General features: G+C 49.6%; 12 protein-coding genes across 12 annotated transcripts; 8 read left to right on the top strand and 4 right to left on the bottom strand.

Moving 5' to 3' along the window:
- Positions 1-759: 759 nt before the first annotated feature.
- Positions 760-1692, bottom strand: RAB6A (Rab family GTPase YPT6; the record flags this gene model as incomplete). Its single annotated transcript, XM_043281044.1, has 5 exons — positions 760-818; positions 876-1278; positions 1393-1481; positions 1553-1578; positions 1643-1692. 5 exons carry the CDS (start codon positions 1690-1692, stop codon positions 760-762), a joined length of 627 nt encoding a protein of 208 aa, XP_043138563.1.
- A 491-nt stretch (positions 1693-2183) lies between these two features.
- Positions 2184-3013, top strand: VMA16 (H(+)-transporting V0 sector ATPase subunit c''; the record flags this gene model as incomplete). Its single annotated transcript, XM_043281043.1, has 5 exons — positions 2184-2241; positions 2298-2332; positions 2383-2474; positions 2531-2839; positions 2905-3013. The coding sequence occupies 5 exons, from the start codon at positions 2184-2186 to the stop codon at positions 3011-3013; spliced, it is 603 nt and encodes a 200-aa protein (XP_043138562.1).
- A 348-nt stretch (positions 3014-3361) lies between these two features.
- On the top strand, positions 3362-5631 carry ACHE_51237A (bifunctional molybdopterin adenylyltransferase MobB/molybdopterin molybdotransferase MoeA family protein; the record flags this gene model as incomplete). Its single annotated transcript, XM_043281042.1, has 4 exons — positions 3362-3631; positions 3679-3719; positions 3775-3812; positions 3860-5631. 4 exons carry the CDS (start codon positions 3362-3364, stop codon positions 5629-5631), a joined length of 2121 nt encoding a protein of 706 aa, XP_043138561.1.
- Positions 5632-5813: 182 nt separating this feature from the next.
- ACHE_51236S (DDHD family phospholipase) lies at positions 5814-8900 on the bottom strand (the record flags this gene model as incomplete). The annotated part of the gene is made up of 4 exons (XM_043281040.1): positions 5814-6289; positions 6341-6478; positions 6531-7851; positions 7911-8900. The coding sequence occupies 4 exons, from the start codon at positions 8898-8900 to the stop codon at positions 5814-5816; spliced, it is 2925 nt and encodes a 974-aa protein (XP_043138560.1).
- Positions 8901-9497: 597 nt separating this feature from the next.
- ACHE_51235S (uncharacterized protein) lies at positions 9498-10775 on the bottom strand (the record flags this gene model as incomplete). Its single annotated transcript, XM_043281039.1, has 2 exons — positions 9498-10157; positions 10215-10775. The coding sequence occupies 2 exons, from the start codon at positions 10773-10775 to the stop codon at positions 9498-9500; spliced, it is 1221 nt and encodes a 406-aa protein (XP_043138559.1).
- Positions 10776-12192: 1417 nt separating this feature from the next.
- ACHE_51234A (putative FAD monooxygenase) lies at positions 12193-14202 on the top strand (the record flags this gene model as incomplete). The annotated part of the gene is made up of 3 exons (XM_043281038.1): positions 12193-12843; positions 12894-13187; positions 13240-14202. 3 exons carry the CDS (start codon positions 12193-12195, stop codon positions 14200-14202), a joined length of 1908 nt encoding a protein of 635 aa, XP_043138558.1.
- A 323-nt stretch (positions 14203-14525) lies between these two features.
- ACHE_51233A (CXXC motif containing zinc binding protein) lies at positions 14526-15399 on the top strand (the record flags this gene model as incomplete). Its single annotated transcript, XM_043281037.1, has 5 exons — positions 14526-14560; positions 14738-14852; positions 14916-14981; positions 15042-15164; positions 15256-15399. The coding sequence occupies 5 exons, from the start codon at positions 14526-14528 to the stop codon at positions 15397-15399; spliced, it is 483 nt and encodes a 160-aa protein (XP_043138557.1).
- Positions 15400-15918: 519 nt separating this feature from the next.
- SMF1 (small nuclear ribonucleoprotein F) lies at positions 15919-16391 on the top strand (the record flags this gene model as incomplete). The annotated part of the gene is made up of 4 exons (XM_043281036.1): positions 15919-15924; positions 15993-16030; positions 16119-16274; positions 16325-16391. The coding sequence occupies 4 exons, from the start codon at positions 15919-15921 to the stop codon at positions 16389-16391; spliced, it is 267 nt and encodes an 88-aa protein (XP_043138556.1).
- A 569-nt stretch (positions 16392-16960) lies between these two features.
- Positions 16961-17659, top strand: ACHE_51231A (uncharacterized protein; the record flags this gene model as incomplete). The annotated part of the gene is made up of 1 exon (XM_043281035.1): positions 16961-17659. One exon carries the CDS (start codon positions 16961-16963, stop codon positions 17657-17659), a length of 699 nt encoding a protein of 232 aa, XP_043138555.1.
- Positions 17660-21547: 3888 nt separating this feature from the next.
- ACHE_51230A (DASH complex subunit DAD1) lies at positions 21548-22009 on the top strand (the record flags this gene model as incomplete). Its single annotated transcript, XM_043281034.1, has 3 exons — positions 21548-21625; positions 21676-21738; positions 21812-22009. 3 exons carry the CDS (start codon positions 21548-21550, stop codon positions 22007-22009), a joined length of 339 nt encoding a protein of 112 aa, XP_043138554.1.
- A 433-nt stretch (positions 22010-22442) lies between these two features.
- Positions 22443-23435, bottom strand: RHO4 (Rho4-like protein; the record flags this gene model as incomplete). Its single annotated transcript, XM_043281033.1, has 3 exons — positions 22443-22832; positions 22885-23088; positions 23142-23435. 3 exons carry the CDS (start codon positions 23433-23435, stop codon positions 22443-22445), a joined length of 888 nt encoding a protein of 295 aa, XP_043138553.1.
- A 1377-nt stretch (positions 23436-24812) lies between these two features.
- ACHE_51228A (PAP2 domain protein) lies at positions 24813-26689 on the top strand (the record flags this gene model as incomplete). Its single annotated transcript, XM_043281032.1, has 5 exons — positions 24813-24867; positions 24950-25166; positions 25242-25997; positions 26054-26562; positions 26613-26689. 5 exons carry the CDS (start codon positions 24813-24815, stop codon positions 26687-26689), a joined length of 1614 nt encoding a protein of 537 aa, XP_043138552.1.
- Positions 26690-27315: the final 626 nt, after the last annotated feature.

Raw genomic sequence — 27315 nt, 5'->3', positions numbered from 1 at the left:
TTGGCACAGTGACGTTGTGTTTGCCTTGGGAGTTAGGCAGAGAGCACGTGTCCTACCTGTACAAGTATGGAATGTGTATAAACATATATAGAGTGAAAGCTAATAACGGAAATATAGACATCTTGCTGTATATATTAAACCCCTGATAGTTTAGTGCTGTTACTTGTATGGACATCACTGCCTCACTATCACAGCCATTAACTGGATACGAATACGACTACGGAGTACGGTCCGTTTCAGAAACACCCTAAATACCAGCCACAGATTACTTGTATGCTTAGTGCATTACCCAGCAAAATAATGATGTATTTACCATGTATTTTCCTCGCTTCTGTACATCAAGTTTCAAATCCTGTTAGGCATCAAGATCCTTACAGCATGCAAGTCATCAGCATAGAATTCCAGAAGCAAACCTCCGCCTCTGTATCCAAAATAAGAAAATCAAACGAAGAGCAAGGCAAAGCAAGGGATGCCCAACGCTAACATCAGCAAGCATAGCAAATCCGTAAAAGAAACGCCCCAGTTGGTCCATCCTGACACGTGAAAAGCATAAGAGAAAGGGCCATCAACAGCAATGAATAAGACTTAAAATTTAGAACACACGCTATCCACGGGAGTGTGAGAAGAGGAAGCCAAAATGTACACGGGAAGAAAGAATATAGAGCATTATAGAAATCTCAATCCTTGTCGTTGGAAATCCTGGGACATCATAGTCGCAAATGGTCATTGTCATAACACGCTGACCTGGGGATGGGTTATTCAGCAGGCGCATCCGTCGTTGCTCGTGGTCTCCTTGGGGGTGATATTGACATCGATCACTGTGAGGGATTAGTGAGTACTCTTGGGGCGACAAGAAAGAAATAAGAGAAACCCACTTTGGTTGCTTTGGTTGGCGCCCTCGCCCTCCATTCCGGGGAGTGCTTGGGCTATCCGCCGGAACAGCTGCTTCACGTTATGACCAACCTTTGCACTGGTCTCAATGAACATCAACCCATTCCTCTTCGCCTCCTCTTCACCTTGAGCCGTTGTAACCTCCCGCTTGTCGTTAAGGTCCGTCTTGTTGCCCACCAAAACAATAATCACGTCGTTTCCACGTTCCCCGCGCACATCATCGATCCATTTCCGTGTGTTCTGGAATGACTTGGCGTTGGAGATGTCGTAAACGACTACGGCGACGCTCGAGTCTCGGATGTACGAAGGAATCAACGACCGGAAACGCTCCTGGCCGGCGGTATCCCAAAGCTGCAAACGTACGGTTCTGTCTTCAAGGTACATAGTCTGCACGCATAACAGGTCAGCTCATCTTTCGCTACACAAAAATAACCAAAGGCGCTAAGAGAGATGAATGACGGAGGGTCGTTGCCACGACCAGGGGTCGAAGATGCGGTGTACCTTTGACAGAAAGTCGATACCGATGGTTGCTTGGTATGTGTTATCGAACGAGTCGTACATGAATCTTGTGATCAAGGACGTCTTTCCAACTGCGCGACCATGTTAGAACAACACGTAAATAAATTCTCCATGACAGCGATCGGTTCGGGGGCGCTCATACCACTCTGTTCACCCAAAAACACCAACCTAGAACTCTGTTAGCAACCACATTGACCCCCTGACATAAACATGCAACGCGCAGAAGACGTACTTGAACTTCTTCAAAGGGTTCGAATACGTCCCTACCCCGGTGGAAGCCATGGTTGTAGATAATCGCAGAGAATCAGGGGTAGATTGTATAGAGACCGGCGGGGGACAGCGAAAACGAGAATAGATATGCTGGAGGAACAGATATTATAAGTGAAATTAGAGAATAAAGCTGAAAAGAATCCCGACCAGCGAGGAAGGCTGTAGGCAAAAACTAGAAATCACTTCTGCCTTTTTTAAATGGACGACGAATAGAGAATGAGGTGAGCCATGGATCAATTCGGTCTGGGGAATTCTACTTCAGTCCAAGTAAGCAGTCCGAACGACATCAACCCGTCGCCGCTCTCGCCGCCTTCCCGACGGATTAATTCCGGCCCGACCGCGACCACGGCCAGCTTGACACGACGGATACATACAGAGGAGAGCTGAGAGAGGACCTTACAGCTTCAGTCTTCAGGACGTCTTAACGGATCCCGTTTTCTTCTTTGCGTTGCCGCTGCGCGAATTGATTTATTTCTGTTGTGAATTACCGGAGGCCCGTCATCATGGTTCTCGCCTATCCAGCAGGTGCAGCAACCGTGTCACTCCTCGTGATAGGCGGCTGTGAGTTTTGATTCTCTCGCTTATGGACCAGATGAGCTAACAGTTTGTTTCTATAGATATGCTTTTTACTGGGGATGGCGAATCGTTTAACGTATGATGCGACTCATCCAACATCACATTCGCCCCTGCTAACTAGTCTAGGTTGGCCAATTCCTCGAAGATGTGTCTCCGTACGCTTGGGCAAACATCGGTATCGGGATGTGTATAGGCTTATCGGTGGTTGGCGCGGCATGGTCCGTTTCCACTCTTTGCTCTCGACGCGATGATAATGGCTGACAAAGTGGAACAGGGGTATCTTCCTCACCGGCTCATCGATCGTTGGCGGAGGTGTCAAGGCACCTAGAATTCGGACAAAGAACCTGATCTCGATTATTTTCTGTGAAGTCGTGGCCATCTATGGTGTGATTATGGCGATTGTCTTCTCGTCGAAACTCAACCTCGTCACCAACGAGGAGATCTCCTCTGGCGTCAACTACTATACCGGTTATGCGTTGTTCTGGGGAGGAATCACAGTCGGCATGTGCAATCTGATTTGCGGTATCTCCGTTGGTATCAACGGGAGTGGTGCGGCTCTGGCTGATGCCGCTGATGCAAGCTTGTTCGTTACCCTACTCCGTTCTTGTCTTCTATCCTGGAATTAACCTAATTGCTTTCCGCAAACAGGTTCGTCAAGATCCTTGTCATCGAAATTTTCAGTTCCGTTCTCGGTCTCTTCGGGTTGATTGTTGGACTCTTGATGGCAGGAAAGGCGGCAGATTTCGGTGCTCAATGAGCAGTTTAATCATTATAAGAGACCGCCCCTACATTGAGCAGAACAGCAAACATTTTGTATGGATTTCGTTTCTTTTTTTTCTCTTGCTTTATATACATTACGAGGCGTATGGGTTGTAGAGCTTTGGGTACCTGCGATTTGCATGAGATCTGAGTGGTGTACAGTAACGAACACTGGGAATATGACAATGCTACTTGGATCAGATTTATGGTTTTGTATGGCTGGCAATACTCGTAGTTCTACTCTGTGTTGTGGATGTGGGACCGATATCGACCACCGCCGCCATTCCTTATCTCTCCCTCTTTTCCCCGCGTCTACCAAAGTCCCATTTGCGACGACCGCAACACAATGGCAGGAACGAAGCTTAAACCAGCGATTCTGATCGTATCAGACACCGCATCTCAGAATCCAACATCCGACAAAACAGTGGATGCTCTCTCGACATCGTTCGCTGCAGTAGGGCCGGGTACCTGGGAATCGCCTGTCACCAAGATTGTACCGGACAGTGTGCTTGATATCCAGCGAACCATTTGCGATTGGACAGATAAACCGGACTGCTTTAATTTGGTTCTTGTCAGCGGTGGGACGGGGTTTGCGGTTAAGGATAATACGCCTGAGGTTGGTTGACACATCTATGTATGGCCTTCATGTGCTAACTGGTCCAGGCCGTATCACCTCTCATTCATCGCCATGCGCCGGGTCTTATGTGAGTCGAGAGGGCCCTATCGCTACAATAACAGTATGGTGACTGACCAGTACAGACATGGCATGATTGCGGCCTCGTTGCAGGTTACGCCCTGTAAGATATTACTCCCACTGTTCTTTTGCTAGACTAACAAGCAGCAGTTGCCATGATGTCTCGACCAGTGGCAGGTGTCCGCGGCAAGTCGTTGATTATCACGTTACCCGGTTCGCCAAAAGGAGCCAAGGAGAATCTCGAAGCTGTCATTAAGCTCTTGCCGCATGCATGTATCCAAGCAGCCGGGGCAAACTCTAGAGCAATCCATGCGGGTGGCGTTAAGAAGCTTGAAGCCGATGTAGGCATTTCTTCTGGAAGGCAGGGTCATTCTCATTCTCACGACCATCATAATCACCACCATCACCATGATCATGGCCACGGCCACGCAATCCCCAAACCGCATACATCGCCCTCCGAGCGACCACAATCGAACAATCCTAATGGAGCACCAAGCCAGCGACACCGTTCATCACCGTACCCGATGCTTTCCGTGGATGAAGCCCTCAAGCTAATCAGCGAACATACCCCTGGGCCTGAAGTGGTTGAAGTTCCCGTGACCACTGCGCTCGTCGGTTCCGTGGTGGCTGAAGATGTCTACTCCGGGGAGGCTGTTCCAGCATATCGAGCTAGCATTGTCGATGGCTACGCGGTCATTGCTCCGGAGTCTCCCACATCCGGCCCAAGCATCAAAGGAGTCTTCCCCGTTGCTTCTGTCACGTATGCCAACGCCAGTGGAGTCCTATCGCCTCTTGAACCCGGGACCATTGCTAGAATCACAACCGGAGCGCCTCTTCCACCCAATGCCAATGCAGTAGTTATGGTCGAGGATACAGTACTCGCATCGACAACCCCAGACGGAAATGAAGAAGCAACTGTCGAGATTCTCACTGGAGATATCAAACCGAGAGAGAACGTCCGCGAGCCAGGCAGCGATGTCGCACTGGGATCCCGCATCCTCCAAAAAGGCGACCAGATCACATCTGTCGGCGGCGAGCTTGGCCTCTTAGCCGCAACAGGAACAAAGACCGTCAAGGTCTTCAAGAAACCCTGCATCGGCGTCTTGAGCACCGGCGATGAACTTGTCGAGCACAACGCCCCCGTCAATCTCCAGGGCGGCCAGATCCGCGACTCCAACCGTCCCTCTCTCCTATCATGCTTGGCATCCTGGGGTTTTGCGACAGTTGACCTGGGAATCGTCCGCGACACCGCAGATGAACTGGAACAAACCCTCCGCGATGCATTAAGAGGAGTCGGACAAGCGAACTCATCCAATATCGACGTAATCGTCACCACTGGCGGCGTATCAATGGGTGAACTAGACCTCCTCAAACCCACCATCGAACGCTCCCTAGGCGGAACTATCCATTTCGGACGCGTCTCCATGAAACCAGGCAAACCAACCACTTTCGCCACCATCCCCTTCAAACCATCCTCATCATCATCATCCTCATCGGCACAATCAGAACGCCATTCAAAACTCATCTTCTCCCTCCCTGGCAACCCGGCCTCCGCACTCGTCACGCTGAACCTCTTCGTCCTCCCATCCCTGCACAAGCTAATGGGACTGGATGAACGATCTGCAACCCCTTCTCTACCTGGTACACTAGGTCTACCGCTTGTATCAGTCACCCTGGCACACCCGTTCCCCCGCGATTCCAAACGCACAGATTACCACCGTGCCATTGTTACGGCCTCGCGGGCGGATGGCCGATTATACGCTTCGAGTACGGGGTTGGAAGGTGTTGCACAGCGGAGCTCAAGGGTTGGGAGTATGGCTAGTGCGAATGCGCTTGTAGTGCTGCAGCCGGGGAGTGGGAAGTCTGAGAAGGGGAGCTTGGTGCAGGCGTTGATGTTGGCAAATGTTGTTGCTGGGAAGTGATATTGCTGTAATTTTATGATTTTGACATGAAAGGTATCATTCCTGAAGTGTAGAAAGAAGATATTAGTCGAAAATGCTATTCTAAATCATTCTAATCCAAAGAACAGCGCGCAGGCTAATGCAAACGCCAACAATAATATCCCAGAGCCAGAAGACCAATACAACAACCCGATAAAAGCCATTCAACCCTTATGAACCTTCCACTCCTTCCTCTTCTGCGCCCTAAACCCGGCCAACGTCCCATTCCTTCCCTGCACCCTCGCAATCTCAATAACCACGAACCTCACAAAATCCGTCAACGTCCAGTAACTACTATGCGCACTCAACATGTTCAAATACTGAATATTCAACGGTCCACCACCCCCAGATAGGAAAAAATCGATTTGCCCGTTGTCGTTAAGGAGGAGCATGCGTTTCTCGGCGATTTCCTCGCGGGTGAAGTCATGTGTTTCGAGTTCGACGTTGGAGGGGAGTTTTGTGACGGCAGCGGGTCGGATCGGGGCTGTTGCTGCTTCTGGGGCTAAAGAGGGGCCTGAGGACCAGCGGAAGACGCTGCTGAAGGATTGCCAGAAGGAGGCGGACGCGTTGGGGATGGAGGCGATTTTGAGGGAGTTGGCGAGGTCCTTGTCTACGGTGGCGTTGACGCGGTATGCGATGGCTATTCTGCGTTAGTATATGTCTCAAGTAAAATAAAGGAAGAATGGCTTACGATCAGTAGTATGCATGATGTTGTAGAGATTGTCCACTGCCAGACACCCATAGGTATCAGCTTCTCCGGCAACACCGTGAAGTCGGTCGTCGCCTTCACAGCCTGGTTTATCCCTGCCTCGTCGCGGAAGGAGGTTCGCTATGCACTTCGTTAGTCCCAATTCGCTTCGGCAGAAACAGTTTTGGAGTACCCTTATTCAAAAGCAGGAAAAATCCAACAGGACTGCCGCAGATAAACAGGTTCTTCGTATCGAACTCAAAAATGTCATTGTGAATGCTTGTCGTTGAAAAATCAAAATGGGGTATCTGAGTTGGCTGGTGACTGAGGACGTCCAAGGCCATGGCACTCCCAAGAGAGTGTGCGATCAGATGCACACGTCCATGCTGCTGGAATTCAGGGTTGTTTTTGCACCAGAGGCGATATACGCGGTTCGCTTCTTTAACAACCGCTGAGATCATCTTGGGCTTGTGATGTGAGAGATAGTAAGGGATATCGAGCATGACATCGCTGATCAAAGACCTGACGGCAGGTATTGTTTCGGGTGTTATATCGTTCAAAGTGAAATGGTTGGCAGCCGGGTCATTGACCGCTTGGGCTTCGAGTGTCGCATCATCAAGAGATAGGGTGGACCGCCAGTTGACCGGAAGAGCCATGATGCCGCCATGGTCCTGGCGTACGTGCGGCCAAACCGGCTCACTATTGAGTTCCATGTTGATATTTCTCCGAAGGGTATTTATTGCATGTGTGAAATGAAAGCTTTCCATGCGTTCCGACAGCTTCTGACCTATTCCATGTATTACCAATATCAGATCAGTCGGCGTTGGCCGTGATTCTTCCATCGCACAGGCATAGCAAATTGGCTGGCCACCTGCAACGGGCATGTTCCGAGATTGAACACTTCTGAGATAATTTCTCACGTCTACAGGGTTAGGCTTGATTGGATGCAATTGATCCCATTTCCGCCGGCTAAATCCACGAACTACCGGTATACCGATTTGTCGTCCTTTGCGAATTGCACTGAGTGGGCGTCTCCCCCGGGATACTGACGGAAGAAGACTAGGTCGGAGAATTTGGGCATTCTTTCCATCGACGTAGATGACGCTAGAGTTGATATGGGGCTTGACGGCTTCCAAAAGTGCAGTCGATCCGCCGGCAGCTCGGTTCTCGTCCATAGCGAGTAGATTGAGCCCTGAGTCCAGGGTATCTTCTGCGAGGTTTGTCTCTGAATCAGTTGATTTTGGGTCTTGGGATGTCGCAGGTCTGCTGGGGGTCTTGGGATCTTCTTTCGGCCACAACTTGTGCACTATTTTCATTTCGGCGTCTGCACCATTTTCCACGCAACTATTGAGTTCATCTTGCCAAGTGTCGGTCCAGGGCTTCAAGTATACGTATCCATCCTCAAGCTTGTTCGCTAGTTCTGTTTCCACAGGGAGCATGGTGTTTTTGTAAAACCAAGTGGCGCGGAGGACGTTCGATATGTCGTGGAGAGGACTCCAGTATATTGGTTTCATCTATTAACAGTCAGCAAATTCCTGGTTCATGCATTGGTGAGACAAAGATCAGCAAAGACCTTCAAATTCGGTAGTTCAACCAGGTGAAGTCGAGAGACGCCAACAGGAATCTTCGCCTTCATATGTCTACCCCCCGGCTGCTCTCCAGTCTCGGTTTGTGCGTCATCCAAAAGATCCTCCTGATAAAGGCTAGATCTCACACCGGAGGTATTCGCATCTCGACTATGGGGCGTAGTATGCAGCTCCTGGCTTCCAGGGCCTGATTCAAGCGAGCGTCCGAGTGGGCTAGGCGGCACAAGAGGAGCCCTGATGAACGGAGAACCGCTGATGCTCACGTCACGAGGTGTTGTACGTCCACTCCCGGTATCTCCTTCCTCCAGAGCCGTCTCATCGTGGGCCGACGAACTGGTCCTGCGCTTCGTGGGTTTGAAGTTGTGGCCGAATGATGGCCTTCCTCGCTTTCGAATACTAATCGAAGCGCTCCTGGCACCATCAACTGCTTTATAGTCCTGTCCCAATGAAACATGCGACCCCTCCCAGGAACTCCGGGGAGCAGCATCCGCAACACTAGCTCTATAATTGGCCCTGACCTTGGCATTGTATGCTTCCAGAGCTGATCCAGAAACATTTGGCGAGTTCTGCTGACTCTCAAACGGGCTTGCACTGTCCCGACTCCCAGCTTGCCTTTTCCGATCCCCATCCAGATCCGGTATCGATATCACGGAGTTCCTCGTTGAAGTCTCTTCCTGGATCCCAGCCTTCGAAACTGCCCTCTTTCTAACGGTTTCCCGTAGGGCCCTCCAAGCATCTTCCAGCGCGACATGGTCTTTGGCGGAAAACGGCTGAGGCGGCGCTCTTTCATTCACTGCATTTTGTCCACTAGACGGGGGTGGAAGCGAGCTCGAGGGATCATCAATAGGCAGGGAGGAGGTGTAGAAAAATTGCGGTCGTGCTCTGGGTGGTGTTGGTGAGGCGTACCAGGTCGAAAGATCGGGATCGTCATCGGCTAAAAGGCATGTGGAGTTGTAGGTATGGATAGGACCAGCCATGACGGCGTGATCAGGACCTATGTAACCTAGTTATTTAGAAAGAAGATGATTAGTGGTAATGTGCAATGGCTGCTAGCGAAAGTCCCCGGCGTTGTCGTGGCAGGAAGGGAGAGCGAGCATTATCGGAAATTCCACGACGACGTCGGAAAGGGACGAAGCTTTACTCTGTATCATGTCCAGAGTCAGAGAATAAGCACCTCCAAAAGAAGAAAATTGCAGTGTCACAGATCAAGAACAGGCAATCACCAGGAGGTTCGGGCGATTTTCTCGTGATCCGCGCAGGAGCCTATGACGTCGGCCCACGTGCCAGCTGAAGAAATACTTGTAGGGGAGTGTCCGCATAAGGATGAGTGCTATATTCAATAACTATCGCTCAAGAAATTTGACCAAACCAAAGCATATCAAAGTATTGAAAACAAAGGGTATCATGGCTATCGAGCCGCAGCTGACAACTAACAAGCGCTTGGCGACCAACACAGAAGCAGAAGAAGAAAAATGGAAAGAAAAACAGAGGAAACACGCTAATCGACCCAAATGATTGCCAATTTTTCCGAGGAATTCTCCCATTATCCACCAAAATCCACACCGTCCCCGCGACTAACACTTAGTCCGGTACATCCTCCGGCTGTCCTCCGAGCATCTAATGCTGGAGGTCTTAGAGGTTCTGGAGCCCGACAGAGTGCTATTATCAGAGCCGGACCGATAGCTCTGGTCCTTCATCAATGATAATGTGCGCACCTGGAGCTCTTCAAAGTCCAGAAAAGTTTCGCGTGGAGCATCGAGCATATCGAGAATCTCGTGGATATCGTGCAAATGTTTCCGAATGACGCTGTCGGGAACGCAAAAGGTGCGGACGCTCATATCCTTGGCGAGGGCTTTCCAGTTGTTCATGTTTGTGACGAGGCGAATGGGATTCGTTGAGCATTCTCCGTTGAACTGCAGAGTTCGAAGGTTGTCGTTAATTAGTCGACGTTGAGTTGCCTGGTCAAAGTGGAACTCCACAACTTGCGGCCGGTTTTTCGATCCCCAGAAGCTGTTGATCTTCTTGATCGACTCGGCCGAAAGACGGCCTTCGCCGTGTTGTTGGACCAGGAAGTTGTTGGCACTGAGACAAATCATAACCTCCAGGTCGGAGTACAGTTTGGACTGTGTTGCAGGATCCAAGGAGACGCGGGCAGCCAGATTCAGAGACGATTTTGAACGGCGTAGAGCTGCAGAACCCAAACGGTTTGGGTAGGCTTTTGCCATGTCGTCGGCCTGCGTTTGTGGTTAGCGAATCTCCAGCAAGTTTCAAAAGATTGAAGGGAAACTGACGATTTCTCCTACTTGCTTCTTGATCTTCTTACCGATGTCCTTGAAGATCATGGAAGTCCGCTTCTCTAGTGGCAGCGCATGCACATCTGTCGAACATCCGAGCCAACCGTCTTGCCCGAAGAGTTTCTTGTGAGGGTACTTTGATGGATGGACTTTCGGACGGAGATCCGGTTCGAGCTCGTCGGAATCAGAGTCGTCCTCTGGCTCTTCGATGGGCTGCTTCACCTTGTTGGTATAATCCAAGGCGGCAAATTGGCTGCTCTGTCCGTCGTACTCCCCATATGTTGGTTGATGCTCGCTTCCCTCATGGAGAAAGACCTGGAGTCTTTTTGTATCATGGAGGTCGAGGTGTGAACGGAAGTGACGGATTGAAGGAGAAGTGGATACTTCGAGTGGGCGGAAGGAATCCTGACTCGAGGTGATGGATGCCAGAGAAGGTGACCTTGCTGAATCACTTGAACCACGCGAGGAGAAGGTCAGAGACGATTCTTCGGACTCTGTATTCCAGAAGTCCTCATACACTTCATAGAAGGGATTGAGCTTGGCGATGTCTTCATACATGAGTCTAGCGCTTCTATTTGGAGTTAACGATACACACTGCAGCTTGCACGGACCGGTGAGACTCACTCTCTGTTGAGCCTAAGGGATCCTTCGCAGCTATCTCGCTGACTGGACATGGTTGACAGGGAAAAAACAGATGAAGCTGATGAAGTAGGACAAATCCGTTCCAAACTAGGCTTCATGGAAGGGATACGAATTCTAAGAGACTCCATATTGGACGAAGAGGTGAGATTCGAGTACTGAGAGTTGATGGGACTTGACGAAGATGAGATGTGGACTAGAGATTCTTATATACTCGAAGCTGCCTATTGTCTATTGCATCAGAAGACAATGTCTCTATTCAGACCATTGAGAGCTCAATGGCGGCCTGGTCATGAGGATGCCTTGATTCGGCGACAATAGGGTTACCCCAGACTAATAGTGAATATCAAACTCAACAATAGATAGTCTTTATTGAGAACTCGAACAATAGCAATCTGTCTATTGAGAGCTTATTCTCTATTGTCTATTATTTTTTCTACAACTTGTTTCTTCATCATTCTAGAGTTCTCGAGTAGTCTGCCGTCTTATCAATTACGTAGCCCTATGTCCCCGTGCCTGAACAGGCAACCAAAGTATTATTGTCTAGATCAATTGAGCACGACTCATCCATCTATCAGCTGCGTCTATCCAACTCCATAATCGGATGTATTATCTCCATGGAGTTTTCATAGTTCATGTGTGTACAAAGTATATACTCCGGAGTAGACACACACCTGCCTCAGACACCCCGGGCACAATCATCCGTACAGACCATCCGTGCGGGATCCAACGATCGACCTGCTTAATTCTATTCCAGCGAACAATGGCATCGGATGTCACTTCGGGCTCTTCCACACGCGTTCTGCCAGGGTTTCTGCCGCGCGCCGGTGTACCGGTCACGTGTCACTCCACTTGCCGAGACCCTTAACCGCGCAGCGCCGGAAGCGACGCCGGCATTCCTCCTCCCCGCACAATTGTTCCCCGTGGTGCTGTTCCGAGCTGCGCTGGACTCCAGGAAGAGCATCTGTGGATTCTTGCTGACTGACGAACCACAGCGTTGCAGTTGGAAAACCGAGCATGTTCTTCGTGATGTCTCCAGCCGACTGCGAATGCCGTTGTGGCTCTCCGTCACCCACTGCCAGGCCCGCTTCTCCTCAGAGCCTTTGTCTATATATCAGCCCCCAGCCCAACATTCTGAGATGATGTTCTTCTACTCTTGCTATCAGTTTCTTTCCCGGATTTTGTGTGTCATATAGCGGGAGGAACGCTATTAATTCTACAACTGATATTCTTTTTTGATTTTCTTCTTGGCTCCTGAGTGATCTACTTCCCCACAGTTCCTATACCCCAGATACGAGTATATCATACGATTGCTGCGAATCGTACCACTCCAACCATGACCCAAAATCAGGAAAAATATGATATCGTGATCGTGGGTGCTGGCCCCGTCGGTATCCTGCTGTCGCTTTGCATGTCGCGATGGGGATACAAGGTCAAGCACATCGACAACCGCCCCGTGCCGACCGCGACTGGTCGCGCCGACGGTATTCAGCCTCGGTCGATCGAAATCCTGCGCAACTTGGGCATCAAGCGCAAGATTATGGCCTACAACCCCGCTAAGGTCTACGATGTCGCTTTTTGGGATCCTTTGCCTAATGAGCAGGGTATCAACCGCACCGGCAGCTGGCCCAGTTGCCCTCGTTTCATCGACACCCGGTACCCCTTCACGGCTCTTGTCCACCAGGGCAAGATTGAGCGTGCTTTCCTAGAAGAAATTGAGAAGGCTGGAACGACTGTCGAGCGCCCTTGGACGATCTCCGGTTTCAAGAACGATGGTGCGGACGAGACCTACCCCGTTGAGGTGCAGCTCAAGTCGCTGGACACCAACGTGATCCAGAACATCCGCACCAAGTACCTCTTCAGCGGTGAGGGCGCTCGCAGTTTTGTTCGGGAACAGCTTGGAATCAAGATCCACCACAAGGATCCCATTTCGTACGTCTGGGGTGTGATGGACGGTGTTGTGCGCACCAACTTCCCCGACATTGAAGTAAGTTGCTTTCCCCAGCCTATGTTAGAGGACATAGCTGACTGTGTTAGACAAAATGCACAATCCACTCCGATGCCGGATCTATCATGGTTATCCCCCGTGAAGACAACATGGTCCGTCTCTACGTCCAGATCGCTTCGTCGACAGACCCCGACTGGCACCCCCGGAAGACGGCATCCGTCGAGGAAGTCCAGGCTGCCGCAAAAAAGATTCTTAAGCCATACTGGGTGGAATGGGACCGTGTCGAATGGTACTCGGTCTACCCAATCGGCCAGGGTATCTCTGAGAGGTACACCTTGGATGAGCGTGTCTTCATGGGTGGTGACGCCTGCCACACCCACAGCGTACGTCTCAATATTGTCCCCATCTTGTGAATAGCATGCTAACTCCGTAAAGCCCAAAGCTGGTCAGGGTATGAACACTGCCTTCCACGACGCACTGAACATGGCCTGGAAGATCCACGCTGTGGAGTCGGGATTCGCCAACCGCTCGATCCTGAGCACCTACGAAAGCGAACGCAAAGACATTGCCGAGATGCTGTTGAACTTCGACGCCAAGTATGCTGCCTTGTTCTCCAAGCGCCGTCCTACTGCCGGTGAGGTTGGTGAGGCCAGCCACACCTCCGTCAAAGCTGGCGGCGAGGAAGACGAATTCGTCAAGACCTTCAAGTCGTCGTGCGAGTTCACCAGTGGATATGGTGTCGCCTACAAGCCCAATGTTTTCAACTGGGATGCCAGCCACCCCGCCCAGTCTCCTCTTTTCAACTACCCTGGCGTGCGGTTGACTCCTGGTCGCGCGTTCACTCCTTCAACCGTCACCCGCCTGGCAGATGCCAACTTCGTCGCCTTGGAGCAAGAGGTCCCCGCCAATGGTGCATTCCGGATCTTCGTCTTCGCCGGTATCCAGGACAAGACCAAGCAGGCGATTGCAGACTTCGCTGCCAACCTGGAGAAGGACCGGTCGTTCCTCTCCGCCTACCGGAGACCGGACATCAAGGACGTGTCTTTCTTTGAACGTCACTTCCCGCACTCGACGAACTTTACTCTGAACGTGATCTACGCTGCGCAGAAGAATCAGGTCGACGTGAACTCTATTCCGCAGATCCTCCGGGATTACCACCACCACCTCTACGCCGATGACATCCCCGACATCCGTGTTCCTCAGGCCAAATATGCCGCCCACGAGAAGCTCGGCTTCGACCCTGAGAAGGGTGGTGTTGTCGTCACTCGCCCCGACAGCCACGTTGCCTGTGTTGTGCAGCTGGTTGAGGGTAGTGGCACTGTCGATGCACTGAACGCTTACTTCGGTGCATTCTCGACTAAGCCATTGGGTCAGGACCAGCAGCAGAGCCGGCTATAGAGGCTATGAGTGATTATGGTACTTCCTTTTGTAATCTGGGGGCTGAGCTCCGTTTGTCTGATGTGATGTATTTTTCCTTTTTCAGGCGTACAGCCTTGGCATGATTGGCGTTGTATATACCTCGTACATGAATAGCATATTATTGGTACAGAGACTTTGCAGTTGGTGGTTGATCGTAGTAGTATGCATGTAGTAATTGAGTAGCTGGGTCATGCCTCAGGAACAAATCTGTATCTTCACGTGGACGAGAACGACTACATCACCAACCACCCCCGCATCGAATTTGAACTTGTACATCAGACCGACTCTACACAGGCAACACAATGTTGTCACTCGTGCTTTCCGCAGAGTTATCAGGGTAAGTAATTGGCTTTTCTCTTTGTTTTTATTTATTCCCAAGGTCCTCGTGTTCCACAGCAGGAGTTAATCGTGCTGTTCATGTTGGATCATCTCCCCGCACCAATTGATCACGACGTTTTTTTCTCTTCCTTTTTCTTTTCTTTTTGCGGTGCAGAAGGAAACTAATATGCAGTAGAGTCAACCTACTCCGCCCTCAGGACACAGAGGATAACCCTTATTTCTACACGTTCAAGGTACAATGTACGTCGTGTCGAGAAGTGCATCCGAACTTTATCAGTTTCACGCGGTTTGTACGTACCCCTCCATTCCCTTGGAAAAGACAGAGAAAAGAAGGCCATACTAACCCGTCACAGGAACAGCATGAAATCCCCGGAAGTCGCGGAGAAGCCAACTTTGTGTGGAAATGCAAGCTGTGTCAGGTAGTTATCTCCCCTTCTCGTTCTGCCTGCGCATCGCGAGACAGAAAATTGATCATATAGAAAACACACTCTGCCACCGTAACAACCGGCCCGAACGCATACGAAGCCGACGAAAAGCGCAAAGGCCAGAAAATTATCGATCTCGACTGTCGGGGACTGGAGTTTGTCGAGTTTAAGCCGGATGTACGTCTCCGCCTTTCCACCTTTATACCATATCTTCCAGAAAAAAGAGGATAGTGGAATACCTGGGATATATGGAAGCTCACAAGCTCAGGGCGAATGGGAAGCCAAAGGAACCGAGTCGTCGACGCCGTTTACCGGGATTGATCTGTCGGATGGGGAGTGGTATGATTACGATGAGAAAGCGGGGGATGAGGTTTCCGTTAAGGAGGTTAATTGGGATATTATGAAGGCGTAACTGTCATGAGAATGAAATGGGAGCTGGAAGCATTTGATGGAGCTGAACCTGGTTGCTGTTCTGTACTTCTAGTTGGTTGAGAGATGGCTTGTATGACTATCCACGAGGAATTGACATCGGTGCTCAGCTAATGTTAGAGCCCACGCATGAGAGCAAGTCTATGAAATAAGCAGAACAATAATCTAAAAAAAAAAAAGATAGAAGAGAAGCTCAATACGCGGAGTGGTACTCCCACTCTGTATTCCCATCTACAAAGCTCCAAGGCGGTGTGGTTTTCTGCCCCCCTGATTGGCCGCTACCGCGAGCAACATCTTTCGCAGCTCTTGACTGCACCAACAGCCAGCAACAGATACCAACCACCCTCACCACTCCTCCCAACAAGCACGCGACCGGCGACTGATTTTCAATTCCAGTTGAAGAGGACTTTGTTTAGCGATATTCGTGGTTGAATTGTCGATACGATACGATTTGCACCCGCGGTGGTCGGACGAGACAGAATAACAGATCTTCACCGTCAGGATGAGTGTGAGTCCACCTTTTCTTTGCTTTATATATCCATGCGAGACGGAAGACAAGAGGCTAATAAGAGACAGTTTCAACCCGTCAACCCGCGGCCGTATTTGCAGGCTAGGTACGCCGACTCTCTTCCCTCCGGACGCGGACGCGGACGCGGACGCGACCAGCCGAAGAAGCAGGACAGAATCTAACGAGAATGACAGGGTCGGAACAGAAATGATCGTGCGCCTGAAATGGGGCCAGACGGAATACAAGGGCACACTAGAGAGCATCGATTCGTACATGAACGTACTGCTGCGGGATACGGAGGAGTTTATCGACGGGAAGAACACGGGATCGCTGGGGTTGGTGTTGATTCGGTATGCTTCCTTACTGAATGTCTATATCACGGTTGGACTAATGGTTGTAGGTGTAACAATATTCTGTGGATGGGGTCGGCGGACAGTGTTGAAATGACGGAGTTGGGGCTGAAGTAGTGCATATACACAGATCATGGGGGACTTTTTCTTTTTTTTTTTTGATTTTTACTATGTATGTCATGTTCTATTCCTGGCAATGGCGTTCAAGGCAAAAGTGATCACATCTGGTGACTCCATTTCCTTTGCTCACAGTAGCGGAGTCGTAAGCTTGCCACTGTTGACAGTACAATTCGAAGAACTGCTATCAGTGTCTATCTACCCGTCTATCTACGGAGTAAGTGTATTTTATCTCCACGTAAACCCTCCACCATTCCTTCACCCACAAATCCAGTCAATCACAGATCTCCAGCCCTGCAAGTAACGTCATGGCCCATGTGTGTAGAGTGACATCCTTCGCTATAAGCCCTCCATATGTTCCCCATAGATTTGCTGTCTTGGGATGTACCTATACATAGTTGCGCATAGACCGCCAGCCCCTCCGACGTCATTTTCTTGTTGGTAGTGTGCATGTGCAGAAAAAGGTTTTCATGTTTCGCTAGTAATGTGTGGGAACCCTTGCGCTGTACAAGTACTCTAGAAGACTCGTAGTACAATAATGCACATAGTAAGATGGAGGGGAGTCGATCATGCCTTTGAGAGAAGAAAGAAAAATATGGTTCGACCGGGGAAATTCAAACAATAATAGCGATAGTCGCTGGAACCATGGGGCAGCCGTCAACGCCGTTCTATTCTTATTCTTTCTAGTCTGGGGAGTACGTACATTCAGGATACCTCGACGTACATATACCCTGTCCCTGTCGGTCTTGGGGCCGTTGCTTATTCTTATTTTCGCCCTCATCCTCATCCTCATCCTTAGCCTTCTCAGCCTTCGACTCAGCCTGACTACATCTATTACTCCTCTCCCTTTTATTTCTCATCTCTCTACTCTACAATCTACGCTCAACAGAACACATGAACTCTTGAAGATGCCCTCCAAATTCATCGAACTTTTCCCCGAAGACGACAACCCTGGCGCCTCCCCCAAGCGCATCTCCTCCTTCGACGTCCGTCTCGAAGACGTCCTAGCACACCACGAGGCCTCGATTGGGTTCCGGTCACGCTCCTCCACATTCTCCTCCAGCAAAGCTAGTCTAGTCGACAAAATGCCATCCTACGCGTCGTCGTCAACCATCTTCTCCTCATCATCCACGTCCGCACCATCGAGTTCGTCATCGGGGTCATCAGCATCGGGGCCAGTTTCGGCAGCATCTTCGCCCCCAAACCCATCCTCGTCACGGTGGAAACGCCTCAGCAATTCTATTCTCGGCTCGCGGCGGGCGTCGTGACTGTTTGCCTTGCCTGCTATCTGCCTGCTTGCATTGTGCATACATATATATTTTTGTATATATGTGCGGCGCACTTGTGCGCGTTACGATCTGACGAGTTCTATGTGTTGTTGCAGCGAGACACGCATTTACCTACACCTACACATACACATATTCTTGAGAATGCTGAAAGTTCCCCTCGCCGCTTTCCCACGGCTGCTACTCCTCTTCGGTTCTTTTTTGTCATTCGGCTACGAAAAAAATCCCATGGGTCACGCTCCGGTTAAACTTTTGACGGATTCAAGAATGGATTCTGGACACGTGAGATGATTACGTTGCTTTTCTTTGGGTTGATTTTCTTTAGATAGTTTTTCTTTCGGTGTTTTTTTGTGGGCGGTTTTATGTTGGATGATTCATTCCTTTGATACCCTTTTGTTGGAGTACTTGTATATACACGGCCACGGAGTACAAACAATTCTTTCATTCTACATGATACACATCCCTTTCGCACAAACCGTCAAGGACTCGTCTAGACTCAATCCTCACCCCAAAGTAAAGAACCCTTAGTGGCACGAATAGTCCCCTCACTAGTCCCTGACCCAAACTCAGCACACCCAATCCCGAGTCAAACCCAGCCTACAATGAACGGTGGATCCCGCAGATCCAAATTCAGGGCCCGAGTTTAGTCCCTCGGGAGTCTGCCGGATTCTGTTCGAGAAAAAAGACTTGTTATATTGTTGGCTGCTGGAATTGCGGTCACTGAAAAAAAAAAAAAAAAAACAGGATCTAAAATAGAATCCAGTCGTAAGTCGTTGGATGGGTTCCATGGTACGGAACGGGTATCCTGGGATTTTTGTAGAGGACAGATTGATTCTTTGGTTTTGTGTGTGATTGATTACAGGGAGAGACTGCATATGACAATACGCATACAATACACACTCTATGCCAACCGTTGCATAGGGGTATGTACTTTATGTACATCAATAACCCTCTCTTAGTGCTGGTGCTACGGAGTAAAAAAGCAGCAATCGGCACGTGAAAGAGTGCCCACGGACCATTGAGATCGACCCCTCCGTCGTTTCTTGGGAACGTTCCTCTCCACTTCGAGGTCATGTACTGTACCTACCGTTAGCCGAGTGATCCGTGAGGTCGAGCGACTACCGCGGTTTGGTGAGGGTGTTGTGCTGTTGATGTTGATGTTGAGATGATGTGCGTTGGGAGGAGATGTAATGAATTGTATTTACTAACTATACGTAGTGCACGGGCAGATAGACGGCGCTTGAGTAGTGTAGATGATCCATTGGCGTACAGTGGTTTCTATGCTTATAGCTAAGAAATACTACAACAATGCTTTGCATTGACACATCTTAGACAAGCACTGAACCAACAGCCATGACTTCTCTTGGTTCTAAAACGAGAACAATTGTTCCTATTGGCGTTTGTTGTGAGTCACTATGTTGTTAGTGAATTCGTGGTACGACAAATAAACGGAAGGCGTGGTAGAACCCTGTTGTGTTTACTCTTGGAACATGTTGATCTGTATCATGAGGGGTTGTAAGGGGCTCTCGAGATTGCCAATTGAGTAAGTCCGGTAAGGAACCGGGGATGCGATAGGAAATGCGATGGTATGAGAATACCTTACGACTGTCAGTATCTCGGTAGCAAAGGGTCGCCGCTTCTCAAAAGGCTGGTGGATAGCCTGTCCCGATTGAAATCAAGGATATGGACTTGGTTGGAATCCCAATATCCATCCACTTGTCTTCAGCATCTAACCTTAGTATCTCTGGCAGTCAACGCCTTTCAATCTCGGGTAGAGAATGTATCCTGGCGTTAATTAATACCGAACCCACTGGTGATAAAGAGCGAAACAGGATGGGTCAGGTGAGCTTGGCTCCTCGATGTGTCGATGTTGTGTGTCCCAATCAAATGCATCTTTGCCTCCCAGGTCATGAGCAAGTTGCCATTTATGCTCATGGCACGTCGAGTATGAGGTGGTAGTCCTCTCTGGTATCTTTTAAAATAACACAGGGTCATTTTCAATCTCAACATCTCGACCGGGGCTTCTCCTGACTTGATATATTCGAAGAGGCGATGGCTCTTGGCTTTTCAATGCGGCCCTCCCGGCAATTCAAGCCGAGGCAACGGAACGGAGCACTAACAGCGTTGCGTTGGTCCCATCCACACGCCATTCACATACTCAAGGTACTGGGAGGTGAAGAACGCTCATAGTACCCTCCATCCTATACTGTGAACGACCAGACGCCAGGACCCCTGGGTCCAGTTGTCATTATTGGTTGCGAATGAAGTTAATCGCTTCTCCATCCATTCTGTCTAAGCGAATGTAGCGATAGTTCACATTTCCATGATGACAATGACCATTGAGCCTTCCACCCGGCCCTTCAAATTGAAGGACACGGGACGAAATACTGCGTTGTCCTGTTCACGTATCGAAGGTGCTGTGCCGGGAAGAACACGGATGGTCTGCTAAATCGGCGCCGTAGACACTGAGGCATCAGGCCTGTTGGTTTTTCCAGTTACTCGCCATAAGCTCCATACAATTGGCCGTAGCTTGATATAGGAGTTCCAAACCTCCTAGCCTTTACAGATACCGTTGGACTCTCGGCCCTTCCCGTCGACCAGTATTTACTCACCATCGGCACGGCGCCTCTTTGTCTGAGGGGCAACATGTAAGTTCACGATGACCGTTTTCGGAAACCTCAGTTCGCATGAGATCACTGGGATCTTCCCGAATTGTGTTGATTTCCAGTTGCTTCCTTATCATGGTCAGCTTACCTACATCTAAGATATGACTATGTCTACAACGCACCAGACAGGCTGACACCTGTTGTTGACCTGGGCCAGTATGTTCAGGAAAATCCCGGGGACTAGCGCCGAGAGACAATCCCTGGAAACGAGTTCTTATTGGTTATCGTTTGGGGAATTAGACACATCGCTATCCGAAGTTCCTCTCTGACGGTACTGGACTGTGCCAGGCATACCAAGGCTCCGAGTATTGATGGCACTAATCAATCTTTCATACGAGATCTGGAACTGGTTTCCAAGAATTTGGCCCATTGAGGGTTTCAAAGCGCTTCAGCTTGCCAACCTTGATTCGCCAGGCGAATGTGCCACCTAGACCTAAACCCGGCGCTCAATGGCGCCGTTGGTAGCCTTGCGGGTGGCAGAACTTTGGTTTGTATCTCCTTGAACAAGCTATCAAAGCCTAGAATTTTGAACAGCTATTTTCTCAAAGAGATAATTCGATTCGAATAGATCCGGACTTTTTGGCATGTGCTCTTCGTCGAAAAAGCGCGTCACTGGAACATCATCTAGGTAGACCAACCGCAACGCTTTATATGATCTTTCCCTCATTGCGATGCCAATCAATGTAGCGCTTCTCTGCGCATGTTAATCATTCACTGTAGAAATGGCTCTTTCCTGTCGCGAGAGTTCGCAGCGCATCTTCTTCACCGACTCTAGTTTCTATGGGTTGCTGAAAGAAACCTTTTGGTGGTGTCCAGCGAGCTTTAGCCTCAATTTTGCTTTGCTCAGAAAATTGTCAGCTGGTATGTGCTAACTCGCGATGAATCACTTTTAGCTTGATATTGCTAAGCACCAAATGATTCCCGATGATTCTTATAGTTTTGCCCCCAAAGCTCGAATGATCTCAAGGAAACCAAAAGAGGAATAATGTAGACTGTAATGTATTACCAGAATAAACCACAAATTACAGTACCATTACATAAATACCCACAGGCACGTGACAAACTCGTATTTTATCGTCAACAACGCCATAGCCAGCGATAGAGGGTACACTAAGCCCTTAATCTATTATTGAATTGTGTATTCAATCTTACCCTCAATTCTCTTATTAATTCTATTGCTATTGTTTATCAGAAAATAAGAGAAATGGCCTTCGACAAACGAACATCATCCCCCACCGTCTTCGAACAACAACGCGAAGAACTCGTTCGGGAAATCGCAGTTGTAAGACTGTCCCTTTATCTGTATAAAGATATTTATGGTAACAAGAATAGGGCATGGAGCAAGTCCTCCAAAACATCAACCGTCTGAATCGGAACCTGGAGAGTGTCATTGCCGTATGCACCATCCCCATGTCTATGACTGGGCATACGTCCATATGTAATGAGACAACGAGGCTGATAAACGAAGGTTGGAAATGAATTCGGCTCTGTCGAGGCCCTCTGGTCTCAATTTGAGAACTTCATGGGCCGTCCGGACGCCCAGGAAACAGAAGGAAATGCACCAGGCCAAGGTCAAGAGGAGACAGGGGGCAGTCATGCTCCCGGTCATAGCCCGAGTCACAGCCAGGATATGAGTTACGAAGAGGAGGATACGGTTACGAAGTAATGAATGGTATAAAGGGCTATGATGCATGATTTGACATTTATTCTATGATACCAATATTCATTTCATCCATTTATCATGACATGGGGTTTCTTTGCGCCAATAAGCCAATAAACACCTGTTCCCATGCAAGAGGGTGGCCAGCAGACCGTTTCATGATTGACATCAATAACATATGAGACAAAAAAGAGCCATAACAGGGTAACTATGTAATAAAGGGGGAAAGCTGGGAAAAAGAAAATGGGGAAAGACATAAATCAGAAAACCACCTCAACCGGCATGTCAGACAGGAAAGCTTGCGTCAACCTCTCGCATATCAAATCTAGTCGGCAAACAAGCCGTCAAAGCAACCAGGCTTTGATTCGGCCAATCGGCAAATCAAAGTAAAAGAAAACAAATAGGCGGGAACGGGAAAGGAGGCGACAAGAAGAAAGCATCACAGAATTTTGCAAGAGCGCTTCTTGATTTTCTTGCCTCCCATCCCTCCTCCGCCACTGCCACCGGCGCTGGTACTACCACCGCCGCCAGTCTTTCCAGTGGTAGTCGTACCGGGACGGCTGCTCGATGCCCATTGCTCCTCTTGCGAGACGGCTGTGTGCACCGCAAGAGCAAATACCTCGTCCACTCCACGCATCTCCTTACTGCTGCACTCGATGTAGGATGCGTTCATTCGTCGGGCCACTGTCTCGCCCTGCTCTGGAGTCACGGGAGTCAGGCCTTGGGTTTTGAGAAGCTCAATACATGTCCGCTTGCTGCGCAGATCTGACTTCAAACCGACAAGGATGATGGGCGTTGTCGGACAAAAATGAAGGACCTCAGGATACCACTACTCATCGTTAGCGTCATAGTTCAGTCGCATCGTATGGTACTAGACTCACCTTGTCAATGACATTCTCTAGCGATGCCGGGCAGTCGATGGCAAAGCAGACAAATAACAGATCCGTCTCGGGATATGACAATGGACGCAATCGGTCATATTCTTCCTGTCCAGCTGTATCCCATAGAGCCAATTCGACCGTTTTTCCCGATGGCCGATGAGCCGTCTGAGTGATGTAATTCTCGAAGACGGTAGGAACGTATTTCTGCAACACGTTAGCCCCGCACCTGTCGTCTTTATTTTGTTTGTGTGCCATACCTCTGGAAAGTATCCTTGCGAGTAACTGATCAACAAACAAGTCTTGCCACAACCTCCATCTCCAACAACGACAAACTTCTTCGAATAGGCAGGTGGCTGCGTCAAATTGGTGGCATCAGACATTCTTCCACTCGATGCAATGCTGGTATCTGTGCTAACGGTTCCGTTGCTGACTCTCACGCTCTGGCTGCGAACTCGACTGTGACGCGGGACCGATGCAGGAGGAGGGGTAGCTGTGAGGGACTGACGTTGCGAGGTCGCATAGAACTGGTCGTCGTACATCTGTCCTGACATGCTGGCGGGGAGAACTCGTCGCTTGGTTGGCTGATTTCTGGCCCAATTTGCAGGCGGACTGTCGGCCTGAATTGTCTCTGATAGAGTGGTGTTTAATTCAGAAGATAAAGAAGTAGAACCGTCGAGTTGAAGCTTCCCAGATAGGGAATAATAGATCGGGAAATAACCTGCAGGTGGTTATTGGAGGGTATGCGACAGGTCAACCGTGGTTCGAGGGACGGAAGGAGAGATTCGGCTATCAGTTATTATCACCCCGTGTGTTCCAGATGAAGAATGCAATGTTATTAAAGTAGAGGCTGAATAAACAGTATGAGGGAAAGAGAGAAAAAATGAAGAAATTGTAAATAGAGAGAGGGAGAGAGAGAAGTGTCTTTGATAGCTGCCATCCAGTATGTTTACAGGCTGCCATGGCAACCGCCGATGACGCTGCCGGTTATTTTTAGTCCTGCCACTTTGAGCTTCCAACAACCCGATCTGGTTTCTTATTGACGACCAGCCAGACGCCCTGAGGATCCTCAACCCTGATCTTAAGACGCGATTTGGTTAGCGGCTGGTGTTGTTCTCCATAACACAATCTGCACCTCAGCCAACCACCGTGGATAATGCTTCATCTATCCTCGACGGCGGGCCTTCCCTTGACAGTCCGGATGAGCCATTTCTGTTGTTGCTCCACAATCCAGCTGGCTTGGTTACGAGATTGACAAGATAAATTAATGGTGCACTTTCCATATTGTGTACTTTGACTAGCCTGGACAATTGCTTTGTAGAGACCTGTACCTCGGTGTTCAATTGGCCAATGAGAGCGCGGATAATCGTACTCTTGCAGAGAATAAAGGTTGAATAGTACGGAGTACTCCGTATACCAAGCTGGGATATAAACCACTCCGGAGTACAATAAGCTCGTCGAGACAAGTCGTTGTTTCAATGCAGACCAGATGCCGAAGAACCTGGTTGACATGGTCGTTCTGCGCATGACTCGTTCCTGACCTATACTGAAATGTCGCAAGGATGAAGAGAAAAACTTATGCTTTGTCCGCACCCCATGACTTGTATTTGACTTGTACTATATTCTTTTCTATCGGATCGTCGTTGTACAAACATATGTCGTATTCGTATAACTGACTAAGCACACTATAGGGGCCGCAAAGAAAAGCCCGATATGACATTCGTTCCTCGGTCCCTCCATATCTTCAGCGGCGCGCTTTTCACTCAGTTGCTTCGGTCACTACGATATTTCTTTCTGTTAATTGCCTCCATGGCCCCTCGTGCGCCATAAACGAGCCCCGTTTCTCGCCTTGACTACGCAGTAAATCTATGGGGAAGACCGCAATTTTCGCATCGTTCTGATATCAACGGCCTCGGCGTTTTACCACCAATATGGCTCAGGGGACAAACGGCCAGCCAGATGCCGGGCTGAGAAGTCTCGATCATTGTACGCAATGACTCCCTTCTAAGTCTGTTATAACATTGGCGCGGATGTAAATCATATGCTAACGCGACGACAACGACAACAGACCGCTACCAGCTGCCGTCCTGGCGTTATTGGCCCCGACAGAAACTCCTCCCCCTCGTGCGCTATGAAACGCCTTACCTGGCCTGGTTTCAGGAAAGAATCCGGACACCATCGCTAGATTCCTATTTCGCCTTCACCGCAAATCTCGGCACTCATACCTTTTTCATGATTTTCTTGCCGATATTGATTTGGAGCGGTCAAATAACCATGGGTCGAGGGTAGGTGTTGCTTTGGAGAAACCTGATAATAGAGTACTTATGCAACGGTCAGCGACTAACAATTGCCCGCAATAGGTTGGTACACATGCTGGCTTCGGGTGTTTTCTTCAGCGGTTTCATGAAGGATCTACTATGTCTCCCGCGGCCGTTATCACCCCCGCTTCAGCGCATCACCATGTCCGGCTCTGCCGCTTTGGAATACGGCTTCCCTTCGACGCACTCGACCAATGCGGTCTCGGTTGCGGTATACTGTCTTGGTTTGCTTAATTCGCCCGAGTCGACACTGGGCCCGCGTCTGAACTTGGTGCTCCAAGCCCTGACGTGGATCTACGTGGCCTCCGTGGTGCTTGGCCGCTTGTACTGTGGAATGCATGGCTTCTTCGATGTGATCATTGGATGCCTGCTGGGTGCCTTGATTGGATTTGTCCAGTTCGCATACGAGCCGTTTTTTGAAGAATCGTTGGCCTCGGCAACTGGCTTGCAGGTCCTGCTGCTGGTACTTGTGATTCTGGCTCTAGTCCGGGTCCACCCGGAACCCGCAGATGACTGCCCATGCTTCGATGATAGCGTGGCTTTTGCGGGGGTAATGCTGGGCGTTGAGGTGTCTTATTGGCATTCTGTGCGATCCGGCATCTTATGGGCCGATTCATCGTATGGGCTTGAGCACTCGGGCTTGGTAAAGACAGTTCTGCGCATGGTCCTTGGCGTGGCAATGGTATTCGCATGGAAAGAAATCATGAAGCCCTTGTTGCTGCACATTCTCCCTCCTATCTTCCGAGGGTTGGAGAAATCGGGTCTCATTCTTCCTCGGAGATTTTTTACCAATGCCTCGTAAGGTCCCCCTTTTTTTACGTTCTCTACCGTGTATGTTTACTAATATGCTCAAGGGAGTATTCTACGGTCCCGGCACAACTTACGGATGACGAAGTACTTCCGAAAATGTCGGAAATCCCATCCATTCTTAACAACATCAGCCACCCTCGACGACGGGCTGTGTCTGTTGGTCCACAATCCGAGGCCGATGCCTACGAAACCTTAGCGTATCGCGAGAAGCGCCGACGTGAAAGCCGCTCAGGTGGTAATCGGCCATCACCTGGGTGGGAAGCGGACAAGCACGGGGTTTCCGCAGCAGTGAATGGACGACCATCACCATCTGCGCTAGCGCGCAGACCGACCAAACTGAATGACTATGAGAATATGATGGGCACGGGTACTCCTCGCTACAATAGCCCTCATGAACCCGGAACCGATGGGGATCGGACGGACCGCTCGTCCCCGCCCGTTCCTTTCCCTCCCTACGAAGAGCCACCGGATGAGGCCGAAATGTTTCGGCAGATTAAGCGACCGCGTGTGCGGTACGATGTGGAGGTGATCACCAAACTGATAGTATATTCTGGTAAGTGACTTGATACCAGCGAAATGAGAATTTTCTAACAGTTATTCTAGGTATTGCCGCACTTGCTGTCGAGGGAGCACCGCTTGTGTTCGAATTGTTGGGCTTGGGTATTGGCCAAGCGAAGTAGAGTGCTATGTCCTGGCAAAGATGATCTATTGGAGGATCAGCCACTTTTCTATTTCGATTCTTTGTCCAGCTGGCTGGACTGGTGAATTATTATTGGGACATATTTTGCTAGATATTGGCGGGGAAAGAAAGTCATGTATCTAACGATTTAGAGTTGGGTCACGGAAGATTGGTCCTTGAGTGATATACGCCCTTGTGAATAGCTTCAAATTAGCTGTCTGACTGCAACAAAAATGAAACAAATAATAATAATAACAAAATACTATTCCTGTGCTCTGTACAAGTAAGGTACCATGCGCTGACAGCAAATAGCCGCGCGACAATAGACGCGGTAGATCCCGCGCGGCTATCTCCAGCTCTCTTTGGCTTCAATTTTCCCCGTCGCATATTAGTCCTCCAGCTCCATCATCTCTGCCCCTCGGGAGGCCTGCCACCATCCACGCCCAATTGACCTATTATCGCTCGAAGTTTACCGGCGCAATTACTGCGGCTCCCGGCCACGAACTGCACAAGTCGCAGACCATGCCAATTACGCGTGACTGCTCCTTCCCGATTCGGCTGTTTTGATTTCGCCTCCAACCCATTCACTCCTACGTCCCCCTCAGCCCTATCAACCTCGCTCCTCTC

Source organism: Aspergillus chevalieri, chromosome 5, assembly GCF_016861735.1.
Source record: "Aspergillus chevalieri M1 DNA, chromosome 5, nearly complete sequence".
NCBI classification, from domain to species: Eukaryota; Fungi; Ascomycota; class Eurotiomycetes; order Eurotiales; family Aspergillaceae; genus Aspergillus; species Aspergillus chevalieri.
The sequence above is the reverse complement of the archived record's forward strand: the minus strand, read 5'-3'. Positions and strand labels throughout refer to the sequence as shown.